Source organism: Carcharodon carcharias, chromosome 14, assembly GCF_017639515.1.
Source record: "Carcharodon carcharias isolate sCarCar2 chromosome 14, sCarCar2.pri, whole genome shotgun sequence".
Lineage (NCBI taxonomy): Eukaryota > Metazoa > Chordata > Chondrichthyes > Lamniformes > Lamnidae > Carcharodon > Carcharodon carcharias.
In genome coordinates this window covers 127,225,366-127,252,939 of record NC_054480.1, presented here as the reverse complement: position 1 = coordinate 127,252,939, position 27,574 = coordinate 127,225,366, and the positions used below count along the sequence as shown (strand labels likewise).

General features: G+C 44.5%; 1 protein-coding gene and 1 pseudogene across 3 annotated transcripts; both read left to right on the top strand.

Annotated features, from left to right (window-relative positions):
• Positions 1-703: 703 nt before the first annotated feature.
• LOC121287166 lies at positions 704-26,897 on the top strand. 3 transcript variants are annotated; one of them, XM_041204769.1, is made up of 5 exons: positions 710-1,146; positions 20,353-20,449; positions 22,155-22,266; positions 24,572-24,679; positions 26,795-26,897. In XM_041204769.1, exons 1-4 carry the CDS (start codon positions 850-852, stop codon positions 24,675-24,677), a joined length of 612 nt encoding a protein of 203 aa, XP_041060703.1. In that variant the 5' UTR covers positions 710-849; the 3' UTR covers positions 24,678-24,679; positions 26,795-26,897. The 3 variants fall into 3 exon arrangements, with proteins under 3 accessions (XP_041060705.1, XP_041060703.1, XP_041060704.1); XM_041204770.1 differs by lacking the exon at positions 710-1,146 and adding an exon at positions 12,467-12,784; XM_041204771.1 differs by lacking the exon at positions 22,155-22,266 and having other exon boundaries at positions 704-1,146.
• On the top strand, positions 23,190-23,368 carry LOC121287715 (annotated as a pseudogene).
• Positions 26,898-27,574: the final 677 nt, after the last annotated feature.

Sequence of the window (27,574 nt, the reverse complement as noted above, 5' to 3'; positions counted from 1 at the left end):
TCATGGTAGTGGTCGTGGGTTTGGGTGGCGCTGCCTAAGCAACCTTGATGAGTTGCTGCAGTGCATTTTGTAGACGGTACACACTGCTGCAACTGTGTATCGGTGGTGGAGGGAGTGAATGTTTGTGGATGGGGTGCCAATCAAGTGGCTGCTTTGTCCTGCACAGTGTCAAGCTGACACCAAGGTGGGAGTAGCAAAGCAGTTGCACAAGGCGCATTTGGTTTCCCCTGAGTTGAGGAGGCAGCATTGTATACAGCAAATATGATGTTTTAAACAGGGAGAAGAGACAGTGAATCACTACAAATAATTTGTTTCACCTGAAAGGAGCATTTGGTATCCAAGCCAATGGGAAGGCCGGAGGTGAAAGGGCAGGTGTTGCATCTATTGCACTTAGAAAGATGAGACAGGAGTAGGACATTCAGCAGATGAAGATTGAGGGACATGGGGAGAAGATGGGTAGTTGAACCATCAGAGTCTTACTCAGATGTTCAGACTGTCTATTCCGCAGCATAAGTTGATAATACTGGAAATAAAAATGGAAATATTAATTACATGTGGCTTCCTTCAGGCTCAGATGATGCCAGCAGCCTGCGTCTGCTCTCAGCAGTAGTGATCGTGGCCTAGCCAATCAGTGCAATTCTGAGCACCATGTGATTTCCAAGAATTTGATTTTGATGTTGTGAAGTTCACTGATGATGTTGATAAACAGAAAAGTGACTCAGTTACATTTCACTAGAGTAAAGGCAGTGGAACGTTCTTCATACATTTATATTGGGCACTACTGGCCTCTTGTCATTTCGCTGATGTTGTCTGGACATTAACACTTTCAGCTCCTGGGACAACTGCAGAATGCTGACAGCTTTATGTGCCTGGATCATAAGACACCCGTGCTTAATCTTTATTCTGTTCTGCCTGGTCCTCGTGACGCTCTTCAGGAAGATGCCACCCGTGACCCCATACCAAGATCACCGAAGTATGTTGAATGCTGTGGAGACTGCGCGGCTACACAGGGAGAACAGATGGCTTTGGGGAAAAAATGCAGACCTGCAAGAGCGTCTGACAATTTCAGAGGCAAAGGTGGAGGATCTGGTGTCTCAGCTCTCGAAGATCACTCAGAACCGGGAAGAGGAGAAGCGTGACGAACTGGTGAGTCACAGAGAACCGGCTCCTGTGAGAGAGGGAGAGAGGGAATGATGGAAAAACTCAGGAGAGAGACTGGTTGTGTTTAACTGGAGGCGATTGTTGGATGCAGAATGTGGAATGAGAGATGAGAAAGAAGGACTTGAACCTCTGTAGCACCTTTCACAGCCAAAGGATGTTTAAAAGCACTTCACAGGCAATGAAATACTTTGAAAGTGTGGTCACTGCTGTAATGTTAGTAACATGGCTGCCAATTTGTGCACATGATTACAGAAACAGCAATGTGACAATGCTGAGATGCCCACTTTTTGTGCTGTTGCTTTTATTCAAAATGGTGGGATCTCTACCTGAGAGAGCAGCCAGGGCTTTGGTTTAACATCACATCCAAAAGACAGCCCCTTTGACTGTGCTACACTCCCTTGGTATGGCAACAGGGACCCAGCCAATATTGTTCTGCACATGTCCTGGATTGGGGCTTGAACCTGTTGACTCAGGGGAAGAGCCTTAACCAATCTCTGGCTGAACATTCTCCTTGCTTTGCCTTCAGATTTAAGATAATCTGAGGAATTCCGCTAGGCCAACAGTTCCAGTACAGTACTGAGGGAATGCTGCACTGTCAGAGGGTCAGTACTGAGGGAGTGCTGCACCGTTAGAGGGTCAGTACTGAGGGAGTGCTGCACTGTCAGAGGGTTAGTACTGAGGGAGTGCTGCACCATTAGAGGGTCAGTACTGAGGGAGCGCTGCACTGTCAGAGGGTCAGTACTGAGGGAGTTCTGCACTGTCGGGGGGTCAGTACTAAGGGAACACAGCACTCTCGGAGGGTCAGTACTGAGAGAGTGCTGCACTGTCGGAGGGTCAGGACTGAGGCAGTGCTTCACTGTCGCGGGTCAGTACTGAGGTGGTGCTGCAGTGTTGAAGGGTCAGTACTGAGGGAGTGCTGCCCTTTTGGAGGGTCAGCACTGACGGAGTGCTGCACTCTCAGAGGCTCAGTACTTAGGGAGTGCTGCGTTGTTCAAGGGTCAGTACTTAGGGAGTGCTGCACTTTTGGAGGGTCAGTACTGAGGTGGCGCTGCACTGTAGGAGGGTCATTACTGAGGGAGTACGACACAATCAGAGGGTCAGTACAGAGGGAGCGCTGCACTGTTGGAGGGTCAGTACTGAGACAGTGCTGCACTGTTGGAGGGTCAGTACTGAGGGAGTGCTGCACTCTTGGAGGGTCAGTAGTGAGGTAGTGCTGCATTTTGGAGGTGCACTGTTTCAAATAAGACTTTAAATTGAGGTCTCCTCCTCCCTTTCAGGTGTATGCCGATATTTCTTTGAAGAGCAAGAAAGTTTCCCTCTGTGTCATGTCCAATACTCATCCTTCACCAGGGCTAAAAATGCAGATTATCTGGTCATTATCTCAGTACTGTTTATGGGATCTTGCTGTTTGTAAATTGGCTGATGTGTTTCCTACATTATAACAGCAACTGCACTTCAAAAAGTGTTTCATTGCATGTGAAGTGCTTTGGGGTGTTCTGAGGTTGTGAAAGTTCCTATAAAATTGCAATTTTTCAAAATCAATTATTCCTTCCTGCTGGAGAATTTACCACCAGTGATTATTACTGAAATACATACCTGCTTCTCCCAGTCTTACTCTTATACTTCTCCATAGTGACCAAAATCCTTGACAATGACCATACTTCATGTGTAATCCTGGGCAAGTTTCAGCAGGTTCACCCAGTGCAGTGTGCATCACGGCCAGCATGGTATCCTGACTCACACACTTGACACAGTCACTCACGTACTCAGACACAAACTCATACACTTCCACTCCCACAATCACATTACACACTTGTGGCAAGTAACATTTGCATCACACAAGTGCCAGGCAATGAACATCCTCCACAAGGGATAATCTCCCCTTGACGTTCAGTGACACTATCATCACTGAATCCCCCACTATCAAATCCTGGAGGTTACCATTTACTAGAAACTGAACTTTATCAGCCATATATATACTGTGGCGACAAGAGCAGGTCAGAGGTTGGGAATTCCATGGCGAGTAATTTGCCTCCTGACTCCCCAAAGCCTGTCCACCATCTACAAGGCACAAGTCAGGGGTGTGATGGAATACTCCCCAGTTGCCTGGATGAGTGCAGCTGCAACAACATTCAAAAAGCTCAATGCCATCCAGGACAAAGCAGCCCACTTAATTGGCACGCATCCACCACCTTCAACATTCATTCCCTCCACCACCGATGCACAGTAGCAGTAGTGTGAACCATCTACAGGATGCATTGCAGCAACTCACCAAGGCTCCTTCGACAGCACCTTCCCAACCTGTGACCTCTACCACCTGGAAGGACAAGGGCAGCAGATAGATGGGAACACCACCACCTGGAAATACCCTCCAAGCCACACACCATCCTGACTTGGAAATATATCGCCGTTCCTTCACTGTTGTTGGGTCAAAATCCTGAAACTCCCTCCCTAACAGCACTGTGGATGTACCTACACCACATGGACTGCAGCGGTTCAAGAAGGCAGCTCACCACCACCTTCTCAAGGGCAATTAGGGATGGGCAATACATGCTGGCCTTGATAGTGATTCTCACATCCCATAAGTAAAGAAAAACACTCTATTCCCACCCACATATTCACTCAATTCACATGCACTCACACACACATCCATCGACTCTCACACATATATCTACTCTCTCACACATACATCGACAAATCCATGCTCAAACATCCATACCCACGTGCCCATTCACCCACCCACACACACTTCACTCTGTAAATTCCCTGTCCATTTTTATAAGCTGTTTCTTGGTTGCATTTCAAGTCAACTTTCTGAATTCTTCCTATTTGTCTCTCTCCACTGTAGTTATTGTTCCTCCAGTTCTGGTCTCTTGTGCATTCCTGGTTTTTGCCCCTCCACCATTGGCAGCTGTGCTTTCTCCCCATCTTGGACTCTACCGATTCATTTAATGTCTTCCACACACCTTGTACACTCACCTCCGTCATGTCAATGTATCAATCATTCTTTCCCAGGGCCTACATTTCCTCATCCTTCTCTGCCCTGCCTTCCTTATACAGTCAAGCTTCACATCCTCGAGCTACTATATCCCAATTTCTCCTACTCTTTCATCTTTCATTTGGGCTTCTCAAAAAAATCAGGGATTAATTACACAATTAACAGATGCAACCAATTTAGGGGAGGCAGTGGTGTAGTGGTATTGTCACTGGACTAGTGACCCAGGGTAATGCCTTGGGGACCTGGGTTTGAATCCCACTACGGCAGATGGCGAAATTTGAATTCAATAAAAAAATCTGGAACTAAAATTCTAATGATGACCACGAAACCATTGTTATAAAAACCCACCTGGCTCACTAATGTCCTTTAGGGAAGGAAATCTGCCATCCTTACCTGGTCTGGCCTACATGTGGCTCCAGACCCACAGCAATGTGGTTGACTCTTAAATGCCCTCTGAAATAGCATAGCAAGCCACTCAGTTCTCAAGGGTATTTAGGGATGGGCAACAAATGCTGGCCCACCCAGCGATGCCCACATCCCATGAACAAATAAAAAAAATGGTTGCTGTTACACTTTAAGGGCAGGGATCATTTTTAGCATTAGCAGGTCATCCAGAACCTGTTCGGCCATTCAATAAGACCATAAATGATCCGTGAGCTAACTCCATATACCCACCTTTGCCCTACATCCCTTAATACCTTTCAGTTTGAGATATATTCACCACTGCTTACCCAAAAATTCCCATTCTCAGCAATTCCCCAACTATTACACTCTGATGCATTCCTTTTGGGAATACTCTGTGCATCAGCAGGTGCATCAATCAATGCGACATGGAAAACCTCTATATTGCCTGTGCTTGAGGAATCTCCTCTTATACTTTCTTTATACAGAAAAGCCTATGGCAACTGGTTTAACCCTATCATTATCTCGCCATAATTTAATGGCCCGATTACAAAAGATGTTATTTATCCAACTGCCCACACAAGTCAGGCCAGATCCTGAAGATCCCTAGCTTCCCACATTCAGACTCCTATCAGATCGTAAACATTTCACTGCTAGTGTCTAGCCAAATCACAGAATCTCAAATTATATAGAAGGAGGCCATTTGGCCCATCATGTCTGTGCCAACTCTCTGAATGAGCAATTCACCCAGTTCCACTCTCCTGCCTTCTGCCTGTAACCATGTGCATTCCTCCTTTTCAGGCAATAATACAATTCCCTCCACCCACGAATGCCTCAATTGAACCAGTCTGCCCCACACTCTCAGACAGTGCATTCCAGGTCCTAACCAATCGCTGCGTGAAAAAAGTTTCTCCTCATGTCTCCACCGCTTCTTGCCAATTACCTTAAATCTGAGCCCTCTCACTCTCAATCCTTCCACCAATGGGAACAGTTTCTCTCTACCTATTCTATCCACATCTCTCATTTGAATACCTAATCAAGGGAATCGTGGTGGCCTTGGCACCCACTTATGTTGGTTCAACTCTAACTACGTCTGTGCCTTACAGATTCTGCTAAGGTATTTATCTTGTAATTCTCATGCAGCAGCCTGCCTGCTAGATTTCTGTTGAACTTTTTTTTTACCATTGGGCCAATGAAGGCCAAAATCACAATTTCTCACCAAGTCACCATTGTGTGTCACAAACAGGATTAAAAAGATGGTTCAGTCATATCACAACTAATGAAACTCCTAATTTACAACTGCTCATTGTGTTTAAGTTAGTTTTCATTAATTAGCAAAAAAAGACCTGTTGTAGCAATTTCTCAGAATTTGTATAGAGGGTTGAGGGATATGGGAAGAAGGTGGGTGGGTGAGACTGAGAGCTATGAGGAGAAGGTAGGTGCAATTGAGGGATAAGAGAAGTGGGAAGGTAGGATAGACGGATATAAGGGGTAAAAACAAAAAACTGCGGATGCTGGAAATCCAAAACAAATACAGAATTACCTGGAAAAACTCAGCAGGTCTGGCAGCATCGGCGGAGAAGAAAAGAATTGACATTTCGAGTCTTCATGACCCTTCCACAGAACTGAACGAATATAAGGAGAGGGGTGAAATATAAGCTGGTTTAAGGTGGGGGTGGGTGGGTGGGGAAGAGAATTTGGAGGGGGTGGGGTTGCTGTGGTTGTAGGGACAAGCAAGCAGTGATAGGAGCAGATAATCAAAAGATGTCACAGACAAAAGAACAAAAGAACACAGAGGTGTTGAAGGTAGTGATATTATCTAAATGAATGTGCTAATTAAGAATGGTTGGTAGGGCACTCAGGGTACAGCTCTAGTGGGGTTGGGGTGGAAAGACTAGTGGGGCATAAAAGATTTAAAAATAATGGAAATAGGTGGGAAAAGAAAATCTATATAAATTATTGGAAAAAACAAAAGGAAGGGGAAAGAAACAGAAAGGGGTGGGGATGGAGGTGGGAGTTCAAAATCTAAAGTTGTTGAATTCAATATTCAGTCCGGAAGGCTGTAAAGTGCCTAGTCGGAAGATGAGGTGCTGTTCCTCCAGTTTGTGTTGGGCTTCACTGGAACAATGCAGCAAGACAAGGACAAGGACAGACATGTGCGCAAGAGAGCAGGGTGGAGTGTTAAAATGGCAAGCGACATGGAGGTTTGGGTCATTCTTGCGGACAGACCGCAGGTGTTCTGCAAAGCGGTCGCCCAGTTTGTGTTTGGTCTCTCCAATGTAGAGGAGACCGCATTGGGAGCAACGAATGCAGTAAACTAAGTTGGGGGAAATGCAAGTGAAATGCTGCTTCACTTGAAAGGAGTGTTTGGGCCCTTGGACGGTGAGGAGAGAGGAAGTGAAGGGGCAGGTGTTGCATCTTTTGCGTGGGCATGGGGAGGTGCCATAGGTTGAGGTTGAGGAGCAGGGGGTGATGGAGGAGTGGACCAGGGTGTCCCAGAGGGAACGATCCCTATGGAATGCCGTCAGGGAGGGTGAAGGAAAGATGTGTTTGGTGGTGGCATCATGCTGGAAATGGTGGAGGATGATCCTTTGAATGTGGAGGCTGGTGGGGTGATAAGTGAGGACAAGGGGCACCCTATCATGTTTCTGGGAGGGAGAGAAGGCGTGAGGGCAGATGCATGGGAGATGGGCCAGACACGGTTGAGGGCCCTGTCAACGACCGTGGGTGGAAAACCTCAGTTAATGAAGAAGGAATACAGGTCAGAGGAGCTGTTTTTGAAGGTAGCATCATCAGAACAGATGTGACGGAGGCGAAGGAACTGAGAGAATGGGATGGAGTCATTACAGGAAGCGGGGTGTGAGGAGCTGTAGTCGAGGTAGCTGTGGGAGTTGGTAGGCTTGTAATGGATATTGGTGGACAGTCTATCACCAGAGATTGAGGCAGAGAGGTCAAGGAAGGGAAGGGAAGTGTCAGAGATGGACCATGTGGAAATGATGGAGGGGTGGAGGTTGGAAGCAAAATTAATAAATTTTTCCAAGTCCCAACGAGAGAGCAGGAAGCAGCACCAAAGTAATCATCGACGTACCGGAGAAAGAAAGAAGTGGGCCGGAGTAGGATTGGAACAAGGAATGTTCCACATACCCCATAAAGAGACAGGCATAGCTGGGGCCCATGCAGGTACCCATAGCCACACCTTTTATTTGGAGGAAGTGAGAGGAGTTAAAGGAGAAATTGTTCAGTGTGAGAACAAGTTCAGCTAGACCGAGGAGAGTAGTGGTGGATGGGGATTGTTCAGGCCTCTGTTCGAGGAAGAAGCTAAAGGCCCTCAGACCATCCTGGTGGGGGATGGAGGTGTAAAGGGATTGGACGTCCATGGTGAAGAGGAAGCAGTTGGGGCCAGGGAACTGGAAATTGTTGATATGACGTAAGGTGTCAGAGGAATCGCGGATGTAGGTGGGAAGAGACTGGACAAGGGGAGAGAGAAGGGAGTCAAGATAACGAGAAATGAGTTCCATGGGTCAGGAACAGGCTGACACGATTGGTCTGCCGGGGCAGTTCTGTTTGTGGATTTTGGGTAGGAGGTAGAAGCGGGCCATCCGAGGTTGGGCGACCATCAGGTTGGAAGCTGTGGGAGGAAGATCTCCAGATGAGATGAGGTCACTGACAGTCCTGGAAACAATGGCTTGATGTTCAGTGGTGGGGTCATGGTCCAGGGAGAGGTAGGAGGAAGTGTCTGTGAGTTGACACTCAACCTCCGCAAGGTTGGGATCAGTGCGCCAGACAACAGCAGCACCACCCTTGTCAGCAGGTTTGATGACAATGTTGGGATTGGACCTGAGAGAATGGAGTGCAGTAAGTTCAGAGAGAGACGGATTAGAATGGGTGAGAGGAGCAGAGAAACTGAGACGACTAATGTCACGCCGACAGTTCTCAATGAAAAGATCAAGAGAAGGTAAGAATCCAGATGGAGGGGTCCAGGTGGAGGGAGAATATTGGAGGTGGGTAAAAGGATCCGTTGAACGGGGAGAGGACTCCTGCCCAAAGAAGTGAGCACGGAGATGAAGGCAGCGGAAGAAGAGTTCAGCATCGTGCCAAGCCCGAAATTCATTGAGATGAGGGCGTAAGGATATGAAACTAAGTCCTTTGCTGAGCACTGAACGTTCAGCGTCGGAGAGGGGAAGGGCAGGGGGTATAGTGAATACACGGCCGGGGCTAGGATTGGAAGATGGGGTGGGGACGGAGGGACAGGCAGGGGTGGAGGGTCCTAGATGGGTGTTGGTGTCGATGAGTTGTTGGAGCTTGTGTTCCTTAGCACTTGAGAGAAAGAGCAAAAGTTTCTTGTTGAGGCGTCGGATGAGACGAAGAATAAAATGAAACTGGGGGCATGCACAGCTTTGAAAAAGGGTACGGCGGTGCTGCTGGAGGGTGAGGTCAAGTGTGTTCATATGGCGGCGCATGGCACTGAGTGTGGATCTCAGAATGTGACGGGAACAGCAGTCCGAGAAACATTTTATGTCCTGGAATCCTGGAATCCACTCCTTTCTCAGTGACTGTCTCCGTCTCCGACTTACCCCACGTGGATTTCAATTGCAATTCCATTCCTCTTGTTTCAAACCCACCCAGGATTACAGGTATCTCCAGGACATAAAATGTTTCTCGGACTGCTGTTCCCGTCACATTCTGAGATCCACACTCGGTGCCATGCGCAGGCATATGAACACACTTGACCTCACCCTCCAGCAGCACCGCCGTACCCTTTTTCAAAGCTGTGCATGCCCCCAGTTTCATTTTATTCTTCGTCTCATCCGACGCCTCAACAAGAAACTTTTGCTCTTTCTCCCAAGTGCTAAGGAACGCAAGCTCCAACAACTCATCGACACCAACACCCATCTAGGACCCTCCACCCCTGCCTGTCCCTCTGTCCCCACTCCATCTTCCAATCCTAGCCCCGGCCGTGTATTCACTATACCCCCTGACCTTCCCCTCTCCGACGCTGAACGTTCAGTGCTCAGCAAAGGACTTAGTTTCATATCCTTATGCCCTCACCTCAATAAATTTCGGGCTCGGCACGATGCTGAACGCTTCTTCCACTGTCTTCGTCTCCGTGCTCACTTCTTTGGGCAGGAGTCCTCTCCCCATTCAACAGATCCTTTTACCCACCTCCAATATTCTCCCTCCAACTGGACCCCTCCATCTGGATTCTTACCTTCTTTTGATCTTTTCAATGAGAACTGTCGGCGTGACATTAGTCGACTCAATTTCTCTGCTCCTCTCACCCATTCTAATCTGTCTCTCTCTGAACTTACTGCACTCCGTTCTCTCAGGTCCAACCCCAACATTGTCATCAAACCCGCTGACAAGGGTGGTGCTGTTGTTGTCTGGCGCACTGACCTCTACCTTGCGGAGGCTGAGCGTCAACTCACAGACACTTCCTCCTACCTCTCCCTGGACCATGACCCCACCACTGAACATCAAGCCATTGTTTCCAGGACTGTCAGTGACCTCATCTCATCTGGAGATCTTCCTCCCATAGCTTCCAACCTGATAGGCGCCCAGCCTCAGACGGCCCGCTTCTACCTCCTACCCAAAATCCACAAACAGAACTGTCCTGGTAGACCGATCGTGTCAGCCTGCTCCTGCCCCACGGAACTCATTTCTTGTTATCTTCTTCGCCCTTCTCTCTTCCCTTGTCCAGTCCCTTCCCATCTACATCTGTGATTCCTCTGACACCTTACATCACATCAACAATTTCCAGTTCCCTGGCCCCAACCGCTTCCTCTTCCCATGGACGTCCAATCTCTCTACACCTCCATCCCCCACCAGGATGGTCTGAGGGCCTTTAGCTTCTTCCTCGAACAGAGGCCTGAACAATCCCCATCCACCACTACTCTCCTCGGTCTAGCTGAACTTGTTCTCACACTGAACAATTTCTCCTTTAACTCCTCTCACTTCCTTCACATAAAAGGTGTGGCTATGGGTACCCGCATGGGCCCCAGCTATGCCTGTCTCTTTATGGGGTATGTGGAACATTCCTTGTTGCCGTCCTACTCTGGCCCCCTTCCACAACTCTTTCTCCAGTACATTGATGATTACTTCGGTGCTGCTTCTTGCTCTCGTCGGGACTTGGAAAAATTTATTAATTTTGCTTCCAATCTCCATCCCTCCATCATTTCCACATGGTCCATCTCTGACACTTCCCTTCCCTTCCTTGACCTCTCTGCCTCAATCTCTGGTGATAGACTGTCCACCAATATCCATTACAAGCCTACCGACTCCCACAGCTACCTCGACTACAGCTCCTCACACCCCGCTTCCTGTAAGGACTCCATCCCATTCTCTCAGTTCCTTCGCCTCCGTCGCATCTGTTCTGATGATGCTACCTTCAAAAACAGTTCCTCTAACATGTTCTCCTTCTTCCTTAACCGAGGACAGGGCCCTCAACCGTGTCCGGCCCATCTCCCGTGCATCCGCACTCACGCCTTCTCTCCCTCCCAGAAACATGATAGGGTCCCCCTTGTCCTCAATTATCACCCCACCAGCCTCCACATTCAAAGGATCATCCTCCGCCATTTCCGTCAACTCCAGCATGATGCCACCACCAAACATATCTTCCCTTCACCCCCCCCCGGCGGCATTCCATAGGGATCATTCCCTCCGGGACACCCTGGTCCATTCCTCCATCACCCCCTACTTCTCAACCTCCACCTATGGCATGTCTCCATGCAAACACAAAAGATGCAACACCTGCCCCTTCACTTCCTCTCTCCTCATTGTCCAAGGGCCCAAACACTCCTTTCAAGTGAAGCAGCATTTCACTTGCATTTCCCCCAACTTAGTCTACTGCATTCGTTGCTCCCAATGCGGTCTCCTCTACATTGGAGAGACCAAACGTAAACTGGGCGACCGCTTTGCAGAACACCTACGGTCTGTCCGCAAGAATGACCCAAACCTCCATGTCGCTTGCCATTTTAACACTCCACCCTGCTCTCTTGCCCACATGTCTGTCCTTGGCTTGCTGCATTGTTCCAGTGAAGCCCAACGCAAACTGGAGGAACAGCACCTCATCTTCCAATTAGGCACTTTACAGCCTTCCGGACTGAATATTGAATTCAACAACTTTAGATTTTGAACACCCACCTCCATCCCCACCCCCTTTCTGTTTCTTCTCCCTTCCTTTTGTTTTTTCCAATAACTTAAATAGATTTCTCTTTTCCCACCTATTTCCATTATTTTTAAATCTTTTATGCCCTGCTAGCCATCCCACCCCACCCCCACTAGACCTATACCTTGAGTGCCCTACCATCCATTCTTAATTAGCACATTCATTTAGATAATATCACCACCTTCAACAGCTCTGTGTTCTTTTGTTCTTTTGTCTGTGACATCTTTTGATTATCTGCTCCCATTACTGCTTGCTTGTCCCTTCAACCACACCACTCCCCTCCACTTCTCTTCCTCTGCCTCCCCACCCCACTCCGCCACATTAAACCAGCTTATATTTCACCCCTCTCCTTATATTCACTCAGTTCTGTGGAAGGGTCATGAGGACTCGAAATGTCAATTCTTTTCTTCTCCGCCGATGCTGCCAGACCTGCTGAGTTTTTCCAGGATATAAGGGGTAGGTGGGTGGGATTGAGGGATATGGGGATGGGGATGTTTGACCAATTTATTGGGTCTTTTGCTGCCCTGAAAACTCTTAAACCTTCAGGTATGAAGTACCCAATATTACAATTCACAAAATAACCTGAAACGAAACTAAGAGATTTCAGTGTAAATCAAGTTGGACTGGCCTGTTGCCAAAATCTGGAATGGCTTGAAACACATGACTTCCAGTAAATTTGTGATGTGTGTAGATTATGTTATTTGATGGTGGAAATGATGCAATTGGCTACTGAACAGGAGTATTGCAACACAAGGATAGGCAGAAGCTGAGCTGCTAGTGCTGTGCTGGCTGCAGAAAAGTTCCTGTGTCGAACAGACAGATCGAGGATGAAATTGGACAGCAAGCGACAATTCCATCTTTTAAAATGGATAATTTTGGGGCTGTTATTGATTGCGGTGATTGTTGCAAGTTTGGTGATCATTCTGATGAACACAGAACCTATGAAGCAGTTGGCCGAGTGCCAGGCCCAACTTAGAAATAACACTTCGTTGCAGGAAAAGTACATGGAGACGATGGCGGATACACAGTCCTCATTGAAGAACTGTCACAATCTATCGGTGAGCAGTAAAAGCATCGAGAGTTACAACGATATTAATTCCAGTAAATATTGCCAAAATAATCTTTGCCATGTTTGATAATAGAAAGTATTTAAGCAATGGTATTTGTTGCTAAAATAATGTGTTGCAGCTCTTTAACAAAACCCAGAGCCTTTGTAAAATATCAAATCTTTTCATCATTCTGTTTGGAAGTGCATAATCCTTGGGTACATTATTTAGTGGTTATGTTACTTGGGATCTGTAATTCAGAGAGCATGATTTCAAATCCCACCCTGGCAGTTTGAGAATTTAAGTTTTAAAAAAACTTCTGAAAATAAAAAATCTGTTTATCAGGAAAAGTAGCCATGAAACTGTCATATATATAAAAAATAAAATCACTGGTTCATTAAATGTCCCCTTAGAGGAGAAAACCTGCCGTCCTTACCTGGTCTGGGTTGATATATGATTCTAGTCCCACAGACACCCTCTGAAATTGCTTAACAGGAGGACAATTTGTACAAATCAACATCCTCGGGATTACCATTAACTCGAAACTTAACCAGGCCAGCCACATAATTACTGTGGCTAAAAAAGCAGGTCGGGGGCTGGGATTTCTGTGGTGAGAGATTTACTTACTGAATTCCATCGCTGGGTGAAATCCTGGAACTCCCTCCCTTACAGCACTGTGGCTGTACCTACACCACACGGACTGCAGGGTTCAATGCGGCAGCTCACCACCACCTTCTCATGGGCAATTATTGAGCAGAAAAGACACATATATAAATCGCCATGGTGACTGTTTCATTGAGAATAGTGTCATTCTGATCAATAAAGCGCTGTAAAGTCCCAGGTTTACTCCCCATTTGGTGCTGATTAAGCTCATCTCAGCCTCGTTCAAGACGAAGGCAACACAATCATTGAATAATATGTTTCAGGATTTGGGGAGGACATGTAAAAAAAAAGTTCATTTCTATGGGATCGAGAATCCACTTTAGTTACTGAGTGTTCTGTGTTATCTCCAGGACCAACAGACATTTGGTTAACCAGCTGGAAATGAGTTAAAACATGGGTTTTGTAAGTTGTGCAGTGGTTCTGTTGATAAACAGAATAGCTAAAGTAAGCATCAAGCTAGTCTGTTATAATTTGGACTAAATCTGGTTTTGCCATTGGGGAATGGGACTGAGTTAATTTTATACAACATAACTGAGATAATAAGATAATTGAAGGGAAGATACGTCTTGCTGTGTCCATGTTCTGCTGATTCTGTGGACTCCGTGCTTCACAATGAGAAAGAAAAATCACCTAAAGGGTTAAATTACAAAGGGAAGCCAGAACAGAAAAATCAGAAGAACAAGCCTTGAAATGGAAATGACCTGAGACCAAAGGTAGGCAAAGAGTAGATAAAAAGGACTTAGGACATATATGCACAAATAGTTGTTGTTTGTTCTTAGAATGAATAGTACATTATTAGAAGAGATAAGTGATGATCAAGAAACTGTATGGGTAAGCAAAGTCAAATAGCTAACCTAGGTATAATTATGAGAGAATAAAGAAGGGCAAGTTAATAAGATCACTGTGTGAATATGCTGGAGTCACATAATTGTACTGTATAAATACTGCTTGTTGAAAATTGTAACATTGTACAGTTTAGTGCTTGATGTAACCTGTGATTGTTGGTATTTTTCCTTGACAACAGCAATTATATTTATTCATGGGATGTGGGCTTTGCTGGCCAGGCCATTTATTGCCCATCCCTAGTTGCCTTTGAAGCAATCTGTTACAACTGAGGGGCTTTCTAGGCCATTTCAGAGGGTGTGTAAGAGTCAAGTCTGGAGTCACATGTAGGCCAGCAGATGAGTTTTTACAACAATTGTTTCATAGTCATCATTAGACTTTTAATTCCAGATTTTTATTGAATTCAAATTCCACCATCTGCTGTAGCAGGTTTGAACCCCAGTCCCCAGAACATTACCCTGGGTCTCTAGATCATAAGTCCAGCACAATACCACTACACCATCACCTCCCCCTAACAACATATATGGAATTTTGAAGGTAAAGTGGCATATAGATGTGAACAAATCCTTGTGAACACAGTGTCTCAATGGGGTTGGATTTTGAACCCATGAACAAGAACGGAAGCAGGCAAGTACCAAAATTCTGAATAAGAGTCATATTTGACTCAAAATATTAACTCTGTTTCTCTCTGCACAGATGCTGCCAGACCTGCTGAATATTTTTAGCATTTCCTGATTTTATTTTAGATTTTCAGCAGCTGCAGTATTTTGCTTTATTTACCAGAGAAAGCACCACTGGCTTCACTGGCTCCACCCCACTCTCGGCCATTTTCTGAGAGGCGGGAATTGAGAGTGGGGGGAGCAGAGGAGATAACAGGGTTGCCGTACACTGCCAGCAGCTGATTAAAAAAACTAAAGATCATATAAGGCCAATTGAAAGAAGCCAACAGGGGTTTTCCAGTCAGGCTTCAGGTTGCCTGGAGGTCCAGTATAGCTGCCTGGAATCAGACTCCCGAGTGGCAGACTCAGGTTGGGGAGGGGTAGGTGGGGGGGGGGGGTTGCAGGGGCAGTGCTCAAGGCAGCCTTAGAGGTCAACCCCACCCGCCTGCCTGCCTGAGTACAGCAGCGCCGCTAGCCATCTCTTTCCCATCCCCCACCCTCCCCCTCAGTGGTCACCCATCTCCAAAGATAATTTTTTAGTTAAGTTTTGAAAAAGCTGTAGAGAAAGACCGCGCCCATTTTGAAACTCCTTATCCGCCCGTGACGTAGCTTGCTGCTGCTTTCAGCAGGAAGGCCTCTGATTGGCCCTCCACCTTTGACAGCTCACCTACCATCCTTAATTGGATGGTGAGCCTATCTTCTGGCCATCAATTTGGAGAAAATCACATTGCAGAACATCACCAAGCTAAAAATTAACAGAAAGCACTGACATTTCTGTAATGCCTTTCACAATCTCAGGTCAAGCATTGCACTTCACAGCCAATGAAATACTTTTGGAAGTAAATCCACTGTCATAATGTAGAAAACATGACAGCCATTATGTGCATAGCAAGATCCCACACGTGGCAATGTGATATTTATGAGCAGGTAATCCATTTTAGTAATGTTAGGTGAGGGATAATTAATGGTTAGGCCACTAAAGGTAATTCCCCTGTCATTCCTCAAGTTGGAACCTTGGGATCTTTAACATCCACCTGAGGGAGCAGGTGGTGCTTCAATTTAACATCTCACCTGAAAGATGGCACCACTGACAGTGCTGCGCTCCCTCAGTACTGCACCTCCAACAGTGCAGCACTCCCTCAGTACTCACCCTCTGACTGTGCAGCATTCCCCAAGTACTGCATCTTCCACAGTGTAGCACCCCTCACTACTGACCCTCTGACAGTGCTGCGCTCCCTCAGTACTGCACTTCCAACAGTGCAGCACTCCCTCAGTACTCACCCTCTGACTATGCAGTATTCCTCAAGTACTGCATCTCCCACAGTGTAGCACCCCTCACTACTGACCCTCCGACAGTGCAGTGCTCCCTCAGTACTGACCCTCCAACAGTGCAGCACTCCTTCAGTTCTGCAGTGGGAGTTCAGCCTAGATTATGAACTCACAATGTCTCTGGAATTTGAACGCACAACTTTTTGATTGGGAAGTGAACGTGTTACGCAATGAAGCACAGAAAAGATAAAAAACATTAATAAGAACTTTAACACCCAAGAAAGATAATGATCACATAGTAGGAAATGCTGATCCCAGCAGTGTCCAGTTACCCAGTGCTGATACCAAGTGATCAAATTTCTCTCAATTTCCTGTCATGACTGGTGGAAGTTTGGTGTAAAGTTGGTGAGATGGTGCAATCAATCAAAAATCTAGTAGGAGATCGGGATGACCTCCTAAGATGTTAGGAACAGGAGGAGGCCATTCAGCCTTGAGCCCATTTTGCCATTCATTTCAATCATGCTTAACCTGCACCTACCACCATTTACCTGCACTTGCTCCACATCCCTGAATCCTTTCACTCAACAGGAGTCTACTAATCTCAGTCTTGAATGCTCCAAATGACACCCAACATCATAAGTCTTTTGTTGGGGGGAGAGTTTCAGATTTCCACTCCCCTTTGGATTATGCGTGATTATTTCCTGAAATCACTCCTGAACAGCCTAGCTATAATTTTAGGATTGAGCCTCCCTATCCTGGAACCCCACCAACACCCTTTCCCCACCAGCCCCCCCCACCACCTCATACATCCCTGTCCGCCCCATCTCCACTCCTTCATCAAAATTAGTTTCCCTGCACCTTGTTTTTAATTCAGTCTCAGTACGTGGGCACTGTCAGAAAGACCAGCATTTATTGCCCATCCCTAGTTGCGCTTGAGAAGGTGGTGGTGAGCTGCCTTCTTGAACCTCTGCAGTCCGTTTAGTGTTGATACACTCATAGTGCTGTTAGGGAGGGAGTTCCAGGATTTTGACCCAGTGACAGTGAAGGAATGGCGATATATTTCCAAGTCAAGACGGTGAGTGACTTGGAGGGGAACTTGCAGGTGCTGGTACCCAACCAATCTCTTAATCATTTAAACTACCTTGATTAGATCACCCCTCAACCTTAGAAACATAATGGGATAGGACATAAGTTTGTACAATTTGTGCTCATAAGGGCTGAGTGAGGTGTAATATTGCCAATTCTGATTGGACAAATTCCTAATGTTTCATCACATGATCTTCTTTCTCGAACTGCCCTGCCCCCACACTCTTGCCATTGGTCACCCACCAACTTCCATCCTCATAGATGGATGACTTCTCAATGGTCTATTGGAAAGCAATCAGACTGTTGTTACCTGATTGGATGATTCTTGACCATCGCTCAAACAGGTTCGTCTCCTTTGTCCAACATTTTACAATCAGTGCACAGAAGTGTTTGAAAAGCATTTAGTTTAGAAACTCCATTTTTTTTGTAATGTCTCTACAATTTATCCTCCTGAGTTTTACTCACAGCAATGTCCTGGAGATTAATCTATTATCCCTGGAGACTCCAGGGCAACCCTGGAATGATGGCAACATTTGGGCTAGGGCACTTTTCTCTCAATAAGAGAAGGCGGGGGGTGACCTGATGGAGGCCCGTAAAGTTAGAAATGCTTTAGATAGGCTAAACAAAGAGATGTTTCCACTTGTGGGTGAGACCAGAACGGGGGCCCACAAATATAAGAGAGTAACTAATAAATTTGCAAGAATGTACCATTGTAAGGGGAAACAACATATTTATACGACATGAGAAGAGGGTGCAGAGTCCACTTGCCAACCAATCAGCACTCTCTTCTCATACAGTATAAACATGTTGTTTCCCCTGACATTGGTATTTTCTTGTGAATTGTCCTGATGAGAGCAAGATGAAAACCTTTGACAAAAAATCTCTTTTTTTCAGCAATACTCAAGTTCCGTACTCCCATTGGCTATTTGTTGTCAGACCACAAGTTTAACAGGCATATCAGTGGTCCTTGTGATTTTAGAACTTGCAGTTTGAGCTTTGCTTTAATGAATGGCCCCCATGGTGTTGAATTAAAAGAAGCAGAATTTTGTGTATTGGTGTAAAATGGAGGGCGAAGTGCAATTCAATATAAATTAGAGCATTTTCCTCCTTCTTCACTATGGTTACATAGAATTACATCAAGTCTACAGCATGGAAACAGGCCATTTGACCCAACATAAGCCTCCTCTCACCCTCTCCTCTTCTCATCCCATCAGCATATCCTTCTTCTCCTTTGCCCTCCTATGTTTATCCAGCTTCCTCTTAAATGCACCCATATTAATCGCCTCAGCCACTGCCTATGGTGCTGAGTTCCATTCCTGTTTATGGTGAAACACTGCAACCACAATTGTGACACTGTGACTTGACTCCACATGAAGCAAAAAATAATTCCATCTTCTCAGTCCCCAACTGGGTCCAGATCACACTGCTTTCTATCTCAGAGACATGGATTACTTGCAAAGCCGGTCCAGCTCATTCTTTTGGAAAAACTCAGCAGGTCTGGCAGCATCGGCGGAGAAGAAAAGAGTTGACGTTTCGAGTCCTCATGACCCTTCGACAGAACTGTCGAAGGGTCATGAGGACTCGAAATGTCAACTCTTTTCTTCTCCGCCGATGCTGCCAGACCTGCTGAGTTTTTCCAGGTAATTCTGTTTTTGTTTTGGATTTCCAGCATCCGCAGTTTTTTTGTTTTTTTTCAGCTCATTCTTTTGTTGGGGTGTAAACCTGTTCAGCATTTCCAGAATTGAGCAAGAATCAGCCTATGATCAGTGGGTAGCTCTCTGCCCTGAGTTAGGAGGTTGTGGGTTTAAGACTTCAAGAGACCTGGGCACAAACTCTAAGTTTGAACCCCCCACTGCAGCACTGAGGGAGAGCTGCAATGTCAGAAGTCCTGTCTTTCTGAACAGAATGTTAAGCCAAGGCCTGTCTGCTCTCTCCAGATGGAGGTAAATGACCTCATGGTATTGTCATGAAAATATAAAAATTTTCATAATATTATTGTGATTTATTGCAAAGGTAGGTTAATAGTGGGGTTTGGATTAGTTTTTCTGTGTGGATGTGTTGGTGGGGGGAGGTTTAATTGAATTGGAGACAGCTGGTCTGGAGCTTTTGAGTTATCAAAAGGGAAGCAAGGTTTGAAATGCTAAACACATAAACATGTTGATGTTTTAGAATGGCGTGAGGAACATATGTATTTTAAATTAGATTAGTTTGAATTTCAAATAAATGGTAAGATGTTACACCATAAATCATAAGGAGCTAAGTCAAACAGTGTGTTTATTTTCCTCAAAGGTTATTGATAATACAAATACTATAAAAGATTTATATTATGAGAAAAGTAAAATTGCAAAGACATATTGGAGTAACGGAACTTACTTTAAAAAGGGAAAAAACATGTATAAAGGAGATGAGGTTATTTGTAAGAAGAAGGAATTCTAAGATCCAACACAAGTTTGAAAAGCCTCCAGCCTCTATGCATCAAGCTGCTGCATCCAGGAATCAAAGCTAAGAAAACTCACTTTGAATCTCCCTGACTAGGGTATTGTGTGCTTTGCCTGGGTCTGTTGAAATCTGTTTTGTTTTATTGGTGCCTTATGGAGCTGTATCTGGGAGTCAAATTAATTAGAGGAGTTAGGTGTTATTATAGTAGTAATTTGTAGACCTATATGTGTGCTTAAAATATTTTCTTCTATTAATAAATGTTTAATTTAGTTTTGTAAAAAATGTCTAAGACTCGGTGGATTTATTACTACTGAATTCAAGGTTTGCATCTCAAAATGGAATACAAATTACAAAACAGTTGTGGCAGTTGTTTCAAGTTTCCCTCTGGGATTTGAGCAGCTTGGCATTTACCATTCACTGTGCCATAACAGTATTAATTGAAGAAGCACAGTGCAGAGGGAGCTTTGCCCTATACCTAATCCATGCTGTATCTAAGTGCTTTGGTGCTCACAATGAGTGTCAAAATGAGAAAGTGATCTACCTCTTACCTTCAACATCACTCACCTTGAAAATCACAAAAATTTACAAAAACCTGGTGACGTATGTATGTTTTTGTTCCAGGCTCGCCAAAATGAGGATATTTTGGAATTAGGGAAGAGGATGAAAGAGCTCGAACTTATCAAAAACAACTTCAGCAAGAAACAAGAGGACCTGGAAGGTTAGAGTTCTTCAATATTTCATAATTGTGTTGGTGGGTATTGGGAGGGGTTCTGCCTGGGGTCATTCGCTGGAAATTGATCAGGAGATACAATCTTTGTGACACAGGTTTGGAGAAATAATGATATCTCCTGTTGGAGCATTAGCTCCCCACTCCCTCTCTGCGCCTCGTTCACACCCATAATTGCTATTGAGTGACCTCCTCTGCTAGAAGCATATATGCTTAGTGATGTCAGAAGTCACTCAGTGGGTAGGACTCTCATCTCTGAGGAAGAAAGGCATGGAGTTCAAGTCCCATTTTAAGGGTCTGAGCAGATAATCCAGGCTGACACTCACTGTGGAGATGCTGCAGTATTGGAGTTGCCATCTTTTGAATCAGACATCAGAGCGATGCCCTGTCTACTCTTAGGTCAACATAAAGGATGTCATGGCACTATCTTGAAAAAGAGCCCAGGAGTTGTGCCTGGTGTCCTGGCCAATGTTTATTACTTAGGCAGATTATCTGATCATTATCTCATTTCTGTTTGTTGGAGCTCGCTCTGTGCAATTTGCAACAGTGGCTAGACTTCAAGTAGTATTAAATTAGCTGTAAAGCCATTTAGAAGATGCTGAGGTCAAAGGTGCTACAGAAATGTAAGTTCTTATTTTTTTCAGTTTGGGGAAGTATTGGAAGTTCCTTCTTTAATTGCCAACTTTCTAACTCAGGAATTGCCTCTGAATCATGGGATCACCACAAAAGGGACTTTCCAAACCTAGCCCATTATAATGTCCTGAGTTTCTAACACTCACAGATTAGACATGCTTCTGTTTTGTTTCCTTTCTAAGGAAGTTAGAACTTCCTCTTTAATGACACATTGTTTTCTTGGCTACCATTATCCCTTAGCAAAGTGCTCCAAAAATTAAGTTTCTATTCAAGTTTTGTGGCTTGTACAAGAATTGGAATTTGAATGGCTGGAGGTTTGTTCCATTTTTACAGTTGTCAGCAACAGCAACAACATTTGTTCATATCTATAGTCTTTTAAGTGTAGGAAAAAGAATACTTCATACATGAGGCAGCCAGTATGACCATCAAACACTCCCAGGGCAGGTACAGCATGGGATTAGATACAGAGTAAAGCTCCCTCTACACTGTCCCCATCAAACACTCCCAGGGCAGGTACAGCATGGGATTAGATACAGAGTAAAGCTCCCTCTACACTGTCCCCATCAAACACTCCCAGGACAGGTGCAGCACGGGGTTAGATACAGAATAAAGCTCCCTCTACACTGTCCAAACAAACACTCCCAGGACAGGTGCAGCACGGGGTTAGATACAGAGTAAAGCTCCCTCTATACTGTCCAATCAAACACTCCCAGGACAGGTGCAGCACGGGGTTAGATACAGAGTAAAGCTCCCTCTACATTTTTCTGTAAAAACACTTCACCCACCTCAACCTAAACTGTGCCTCCCATTGCACCAGTCCAGAATTGCCATTTGTGTAAGTGCTATCCTAATAAGCACACTGAGAGATGTGTCAAATTAAGACCTGTTGTATCTTATGTGATCAAAGCTACCAAAAGCTGATGTGAGGCAGACAAACTCATTTCACGTAGCACCCTTCGAGTCAACTAGTTGCCTAATTTGGATCTGATTCCTTCTCCTGAGTGTGAAATACATCAGTTTCTTTATTTGTCTTCTTTTTCTCATCTTTTTGAATGTTGATTAGCTAAAGCACAGACATGGCAGGAGCAATTTCACCAGTGTGAAATGAACATGACCACAACCAATAACCATCTAAAAAGGACAAGGGAAGAGTTAAAAGCGTGTCAATCGGACAGGTGAGTGACAATAACAGAAAGTTACATTCATATAATGCCCTTAATGTAGTAAAACATCCCCAGGGCCTTCACAGGAACATAATCATTTAAAGTTTATTACTGAGCTTCCTAAGGAGCTATTAGGACAACAGATCAAAAGCTTAGTCAAAGAGGTCAGTTTGAAGGAGTCTTAAAGGAAGAGAAAGAGTTAGCGAGGTGAAGAGGTTTAGGGAGGGAAGTCTAGAGCTTAGGGATATTAGGTTTTCTTTTTGCTAAATTTTGGTAGCCAATTAATTGATGTTGACTTTTCTAAGTGACAAACTTCATTCAGCATAATTGAGGGGATGTGTTACAGTGTCTGAGTGGTTGTTTACACGGTACTAGTGAAAGTTATATTACCCTTGAGTCAAAGTCACAGTAACGAGAGTCTTAACACCCTTACCCAAACACCTGGCTTGTCCTCTGAGCGTCTCCTGAAGTCTTCTGCCCCAAATGCTTGGATCTTCTTTATTCCAACCCTTCCCATAATCTAAAACATTAAATTTCACTAGACCAATCATTAACAATGCAGCCATCGCCTATTGTCCAATTCTAGAGTCAGCCTGTCCATGAGTGTCTGGCTTTGCTTGGGTTTCAGCCTAATAATCCTCAACATCACTTGTTTTCATATTGCTGAAGTTGTTATCAGTGCAGGGAACACAAAGAGATATCATTCACACTGGAGACATCACTATGTCCTTGACGGTTCAATGATTCTGGCTCAAGGCACTCCCTTATCCTGTCTCAAATGAGGACATCAGTCCTCCCTTATTCCTTATTCCATTCCTGTTCAAGTTTCTCATTCCCATGGGAACAAAGCTATCTCTGCTTGCTGTTCTGTTCTTTTATTTATCTTTAATTTATTAGGCATATTATGCATTCCCTCTCTTTTAAGAATCCTGTTTCTCATGCTACCCTTCCATTTTAATGTTAACTGTAATTGTGAGATTTGTAAAGTCAAAGGTGCTTGAGTCATTGGCGTTTTAAAGTAATATACCTGCATGGTAGCCCTTCTGTTGCGATGTGAAATACCATTACTAATAAGCTGTTGCTGCCATCAGGACTTTGCTGTTGTGTGGACCATGTTTATCAAAATCCATCTGGTTTAAATATTGCAATGAAATGTGATGTACTTGCGAGATTTAACTATCTCTTAGCTTAATACAAAGATAAAACAAAACGTATACATGTGATAATCTTGCGATTACATGGTAGCAGCACTGTAACATCAACTTTTTCTCATTACACATTTGTCCTGATAAACAATTAATGAATATTCTGGAGGACACTCAAATACGAAAGGGCCCAGGCAGCTGAAAGCACACACCAATGGTGGAGCCATGAGAATCAGGGATGCACAAGAGGCCTGAATTGGTGGAGCATAGAGGAGGTTACATAGAGGCTGGAGGGCTGGAGGAGGTTACAGAGTTGGAGCAGTTTGAAAACAAGGATAAGAATTTTAAAACCAAGGCATTGGTGGTCCAGAAGCCAGTTTAGTTCAGTGAGCACAGACGTGATGGATGAACCAAACAGAGGGTAAGTAAGCATACGGGCAGCAGAGTTTTGGATGAGCTTAAGTTTAAGGTGAGTGGAAGGTGGTAGAATGTTGGAATAGTCGAATGATCCTACAAGACTGCATAGTCTTAAATGTAGAAGAGGGAAGATGAAAAGATCATTTTGATTTAACGCCTTTACAGAGAAGGTCGTGAATGTGCAAAATGGACAGTTTGATCTAAACGTAACAGCAAATTTAAGAGAAAGACAGAGAAATGGAGAACACCTCCTTGAAAGGGCAGCGAAAGCAGATTCAATAATAACTTTCAAAAGAGAATTGGATAAATATTTGAGAAGAAATATTTGTAGAACTATGTGGTAAGAGCAGGGGAGTGATACTAATTGGATAGCTCTTTGAGCTGGCACAGGCACAATGGGCTGAATGGCTTCTTTCTGTGCTATGAGCTTTTATCCTGGAAAACAATTAGACAGGGATGTCATGAGATATTGCCCTGTTCTGTCACTGGCGCATAAATCCTGGTGGTCCTGTATGTCACTATATATATATGCAACCCTGTTCCTCATCAGATATCTAGTCAATTCCTTTTGATCAATTCTACGGGCTCAGCTACTTCTGGTGACAGTCGCACCCATCCAAAGGAAAAGGTTTCCCCTAATTTCACTTGAGATTATTTTTATTTCACATTGCATCTTCTTCCAACAGTCACAGACTGAATTAAATAACCTGCTCACACCTCGCCAAATTTTTCTGAAATAATTTTCTTTCTTACAGGAATGCATGTCGACATCAGCTGCAGCATGGCCAAGCTAGTACAGTGCATGGACACATTGGTTTGATTGTTCTCTCTGTCATGTCTCTCAAATTACTGTGTAGTTAGAGGTAAGTGCTGTCATGATTTGTCCATTCAAATGATAACTATAGGTGCCATATTAACGTGAAAACAGTAAGAAAGAAGACATTTTTCTCTACCCTTTTCTTGACCTAGAGCCTGAAACTTAAAAGCTCCTGCTGATCTGCAAACCTTCCTAACCACACAGCAATTAAACTCTAATTGACCTCAGGGTTTATAGCAATTAGACTCTGATTGACCAGATGATTTACCTCAGGTAGACTCTGAATGACCTATGGATTTTACTGTAATTATTTTGATTAATCTGAGCATTAGTGCAATTAATCTCTCTCAGATTGTGTGAGATTTTGTAATTTTAAAGGATCTGAGCACAGTGAGTACAGATCACCTTAGCAGTCAGAGGCTGGGAACGCTGCAGCAAGTGGCTCACCTCTTGAATCCCTAAAGCCTGTCCGCCATCTACAAGGCACAAGTTAGGAGTGTGATGGAATACTCGAATACTCTTCACCTGCCTGGATGACTGTAGCTCCAACAACACTCAAGGAGCTTGACATCATCCAGGACAAAGAAGCCCAGTTGATCTTCACCCCATCCACCATCTTAAACACTCACTCCCTCCACCACTGGGACATGAGGCTGCAGTGTGTATCTTCTGCAAGATACACTGCAGCAACTTGCCAAGGCTTCTTCAACAGCACCTTCCAAATCTGTGACTTCACCACCTAGAAAGAAAGGGACAGCAGATACATGGCAACACCACCACTGCAAGTTCCTCTCTAAGTCATGCACCATTCTGACTAGGAACTATATCACTGTTCCTTCACTGTCATTGGGTCAAAATCAAAATCCTTGGGAACTCCATTTCCTTACACCACTGTGAGAGCTCATCACACAGGCTGCAAAGTGATTCACACCATCCTTTCAAGGACTAATGAGATAGGCAATAAAACTTAGGACCTTGCTGATCTATGTAACACAGTTACCATAGGAATATAGGCACAGAAGGAGACCATTCAGCCCCTTGACCCTGTTCCACCATTTTATTAAATCATAGCCGATTTGCACTTTAATTCCTCCCACCTGCCTTCATCTGTAACCCTTAATACTCTTGTCTGTCAAACATCTATCAATCTCAGTGTTGGCATTTTCAGTTGACCCCCGCCCTCAATAGTTTTTTTTTGGGGGGAGAGTTCCAGGTTTGCACAACCCTTTGTATAAAGAAGTACTTCCTGATATAATTCCTGAATGGCCTGGCTCTAATTTTGAGGTTTTGCCACCTTGTTCTGGAGTTGCCCCAGCAGAGGAAGTAGTTTCTATCTACCTCATCAACTCCTTTAATCATTTAAACAACTCAATTAGATCACACCTTAATCTACTATAATCAGGAATACAAGCCTAGACTATGCAACCCGTCCTCATAATTTAACTCTTTTAGGTGCAGATTAGTTTTGTAGGCCTGATATAATACTGACCACACTGGGTAACACATGTTCTCATTGAAAAACTGAGGAGTGAGCCCCTTCACATTGTTTTCACCATGTGTAGATTAGATGGGTTTGGTGGATATCTGGTAAAGATCCCTTGAGTCATTAAACACTGGTAGATTATTGGCCTTCCTCTGTTCCCAATGTTGGATTCTGATCATGTATAGATGCTGTGCTACTTATTCAGTATATTCTATGATGGGAGATCTTGAGCTACAGTGGTAGTGTCCCTGTTTCTGGACCAGAAGTTGCAGGTTCAACTCCCCACCAGGATGTGTTGGCCATGGAAGGAGTGTTCAAGCCCTGGTTCAATCAGCCTGTGAATCCTTGCACCACTTCCCAAAGGGAAAACGGTGTGTGAAGATACCTGAAGAAATATATCCTATTTTGTTTTCAAAATTTCTGTATATTCTATCATTATGAAATGCACTGACTGAAAAGATGCTAGCAGGAGATTCAATCATAACATTCAACTGAAAATTTGACATTAAATTTAACATTTGATATTTGAAAAGGAAAGGAAGATGTGGGACTCGGGGGTAGGGGTAATGAGCAGGGGGCAGTGGGGCTAATTGAATAGCTCTTTCAAAGAGGCAGAACAGCAAAATGGCCTCCTTCTGTAAGATTCTATGACTTGAAAGCTCTTTGTTTTACTTTTAGGATCAGTACAAGGATTGGAATGCAAGACCAAAAGAAAACCACTCTGCATTATCACCAACTTTTTATGAGAAAAAGCAAAAAGAAATTAAATTTGTGGTGCTAATACTGCCTCCTGAAATGAATATGCATCCGACAGGGTACAATAAGATTCAGAATATAAAAATCAGCCTTTTAATTTAAAAAAATGTGATTTCTATCATTTCCAAACAAATGGTGCTGAAAAAAGCAAGTGGCAACTGACAATGGGAAAGTGCAGACTGGCACATGTGCAAAGCTACCAACAGACAAATACACATGGTAAACCCTTATGGCATCAGGTTCTTGCATGCTGACATTATAACCCATTGTCTCACACTATACATCCTACATCCGTGATTCCTCTGACACCTTACGTCACATCAACAATTTCCAGTTCCATGGCCCCAACCGCTTCCTCTTCACCATGGACGTCCAATCCCTCTACACCTCCATCCCCCACCAGGATGGTCTGAGGGCCCTTAGCTTCTTCTTCGAACAGAGGCCCGAACAATCCCCATCCACCACTACTCTCCTCCGTCTGGCTGAACTTGTTCTCACACTGAACAATTTCTCCTTCAACTCCTCTCACTTCCTCCAAATAAAAGGTGTGGCTATGGGTACCCGCATGGGCCCCAGCTATGCCTGTCTCTTTATGGAGTATGTGGAACATTCCTTGTTCCAGTCCTACTCTGGCCCCCTTCCACAACTCTTTCTCCGGTACATCGATGATTACTTTGGTGCTGCTTCATGCTCTCGTCGGGA

Bases quoted from the DNA above. Each gene is read 5' to 3' on its own strand.
- LOC121287166 (XM_041204769.1), top strand. From the start codon at position 850: ATGCTGACAGCTTTATGTGCCTGGATCATAAGACACCCGTGCTTAATC. The intron at 1,147-20,352 runs GTGAGTCACAGA...TTTTTGTTCCAG, and splicing joins AGGAGAAGCGTGACGAACTG to GCTCGCCAAAATGAGGATAT. The intron at 20,450-22,154 runs GTTAGAGTTCTT...AATGTTGATTAG, and splicing joins GAAACAAGAGGACCTGGAAG to CTAAAGCACAGACATGGCAG.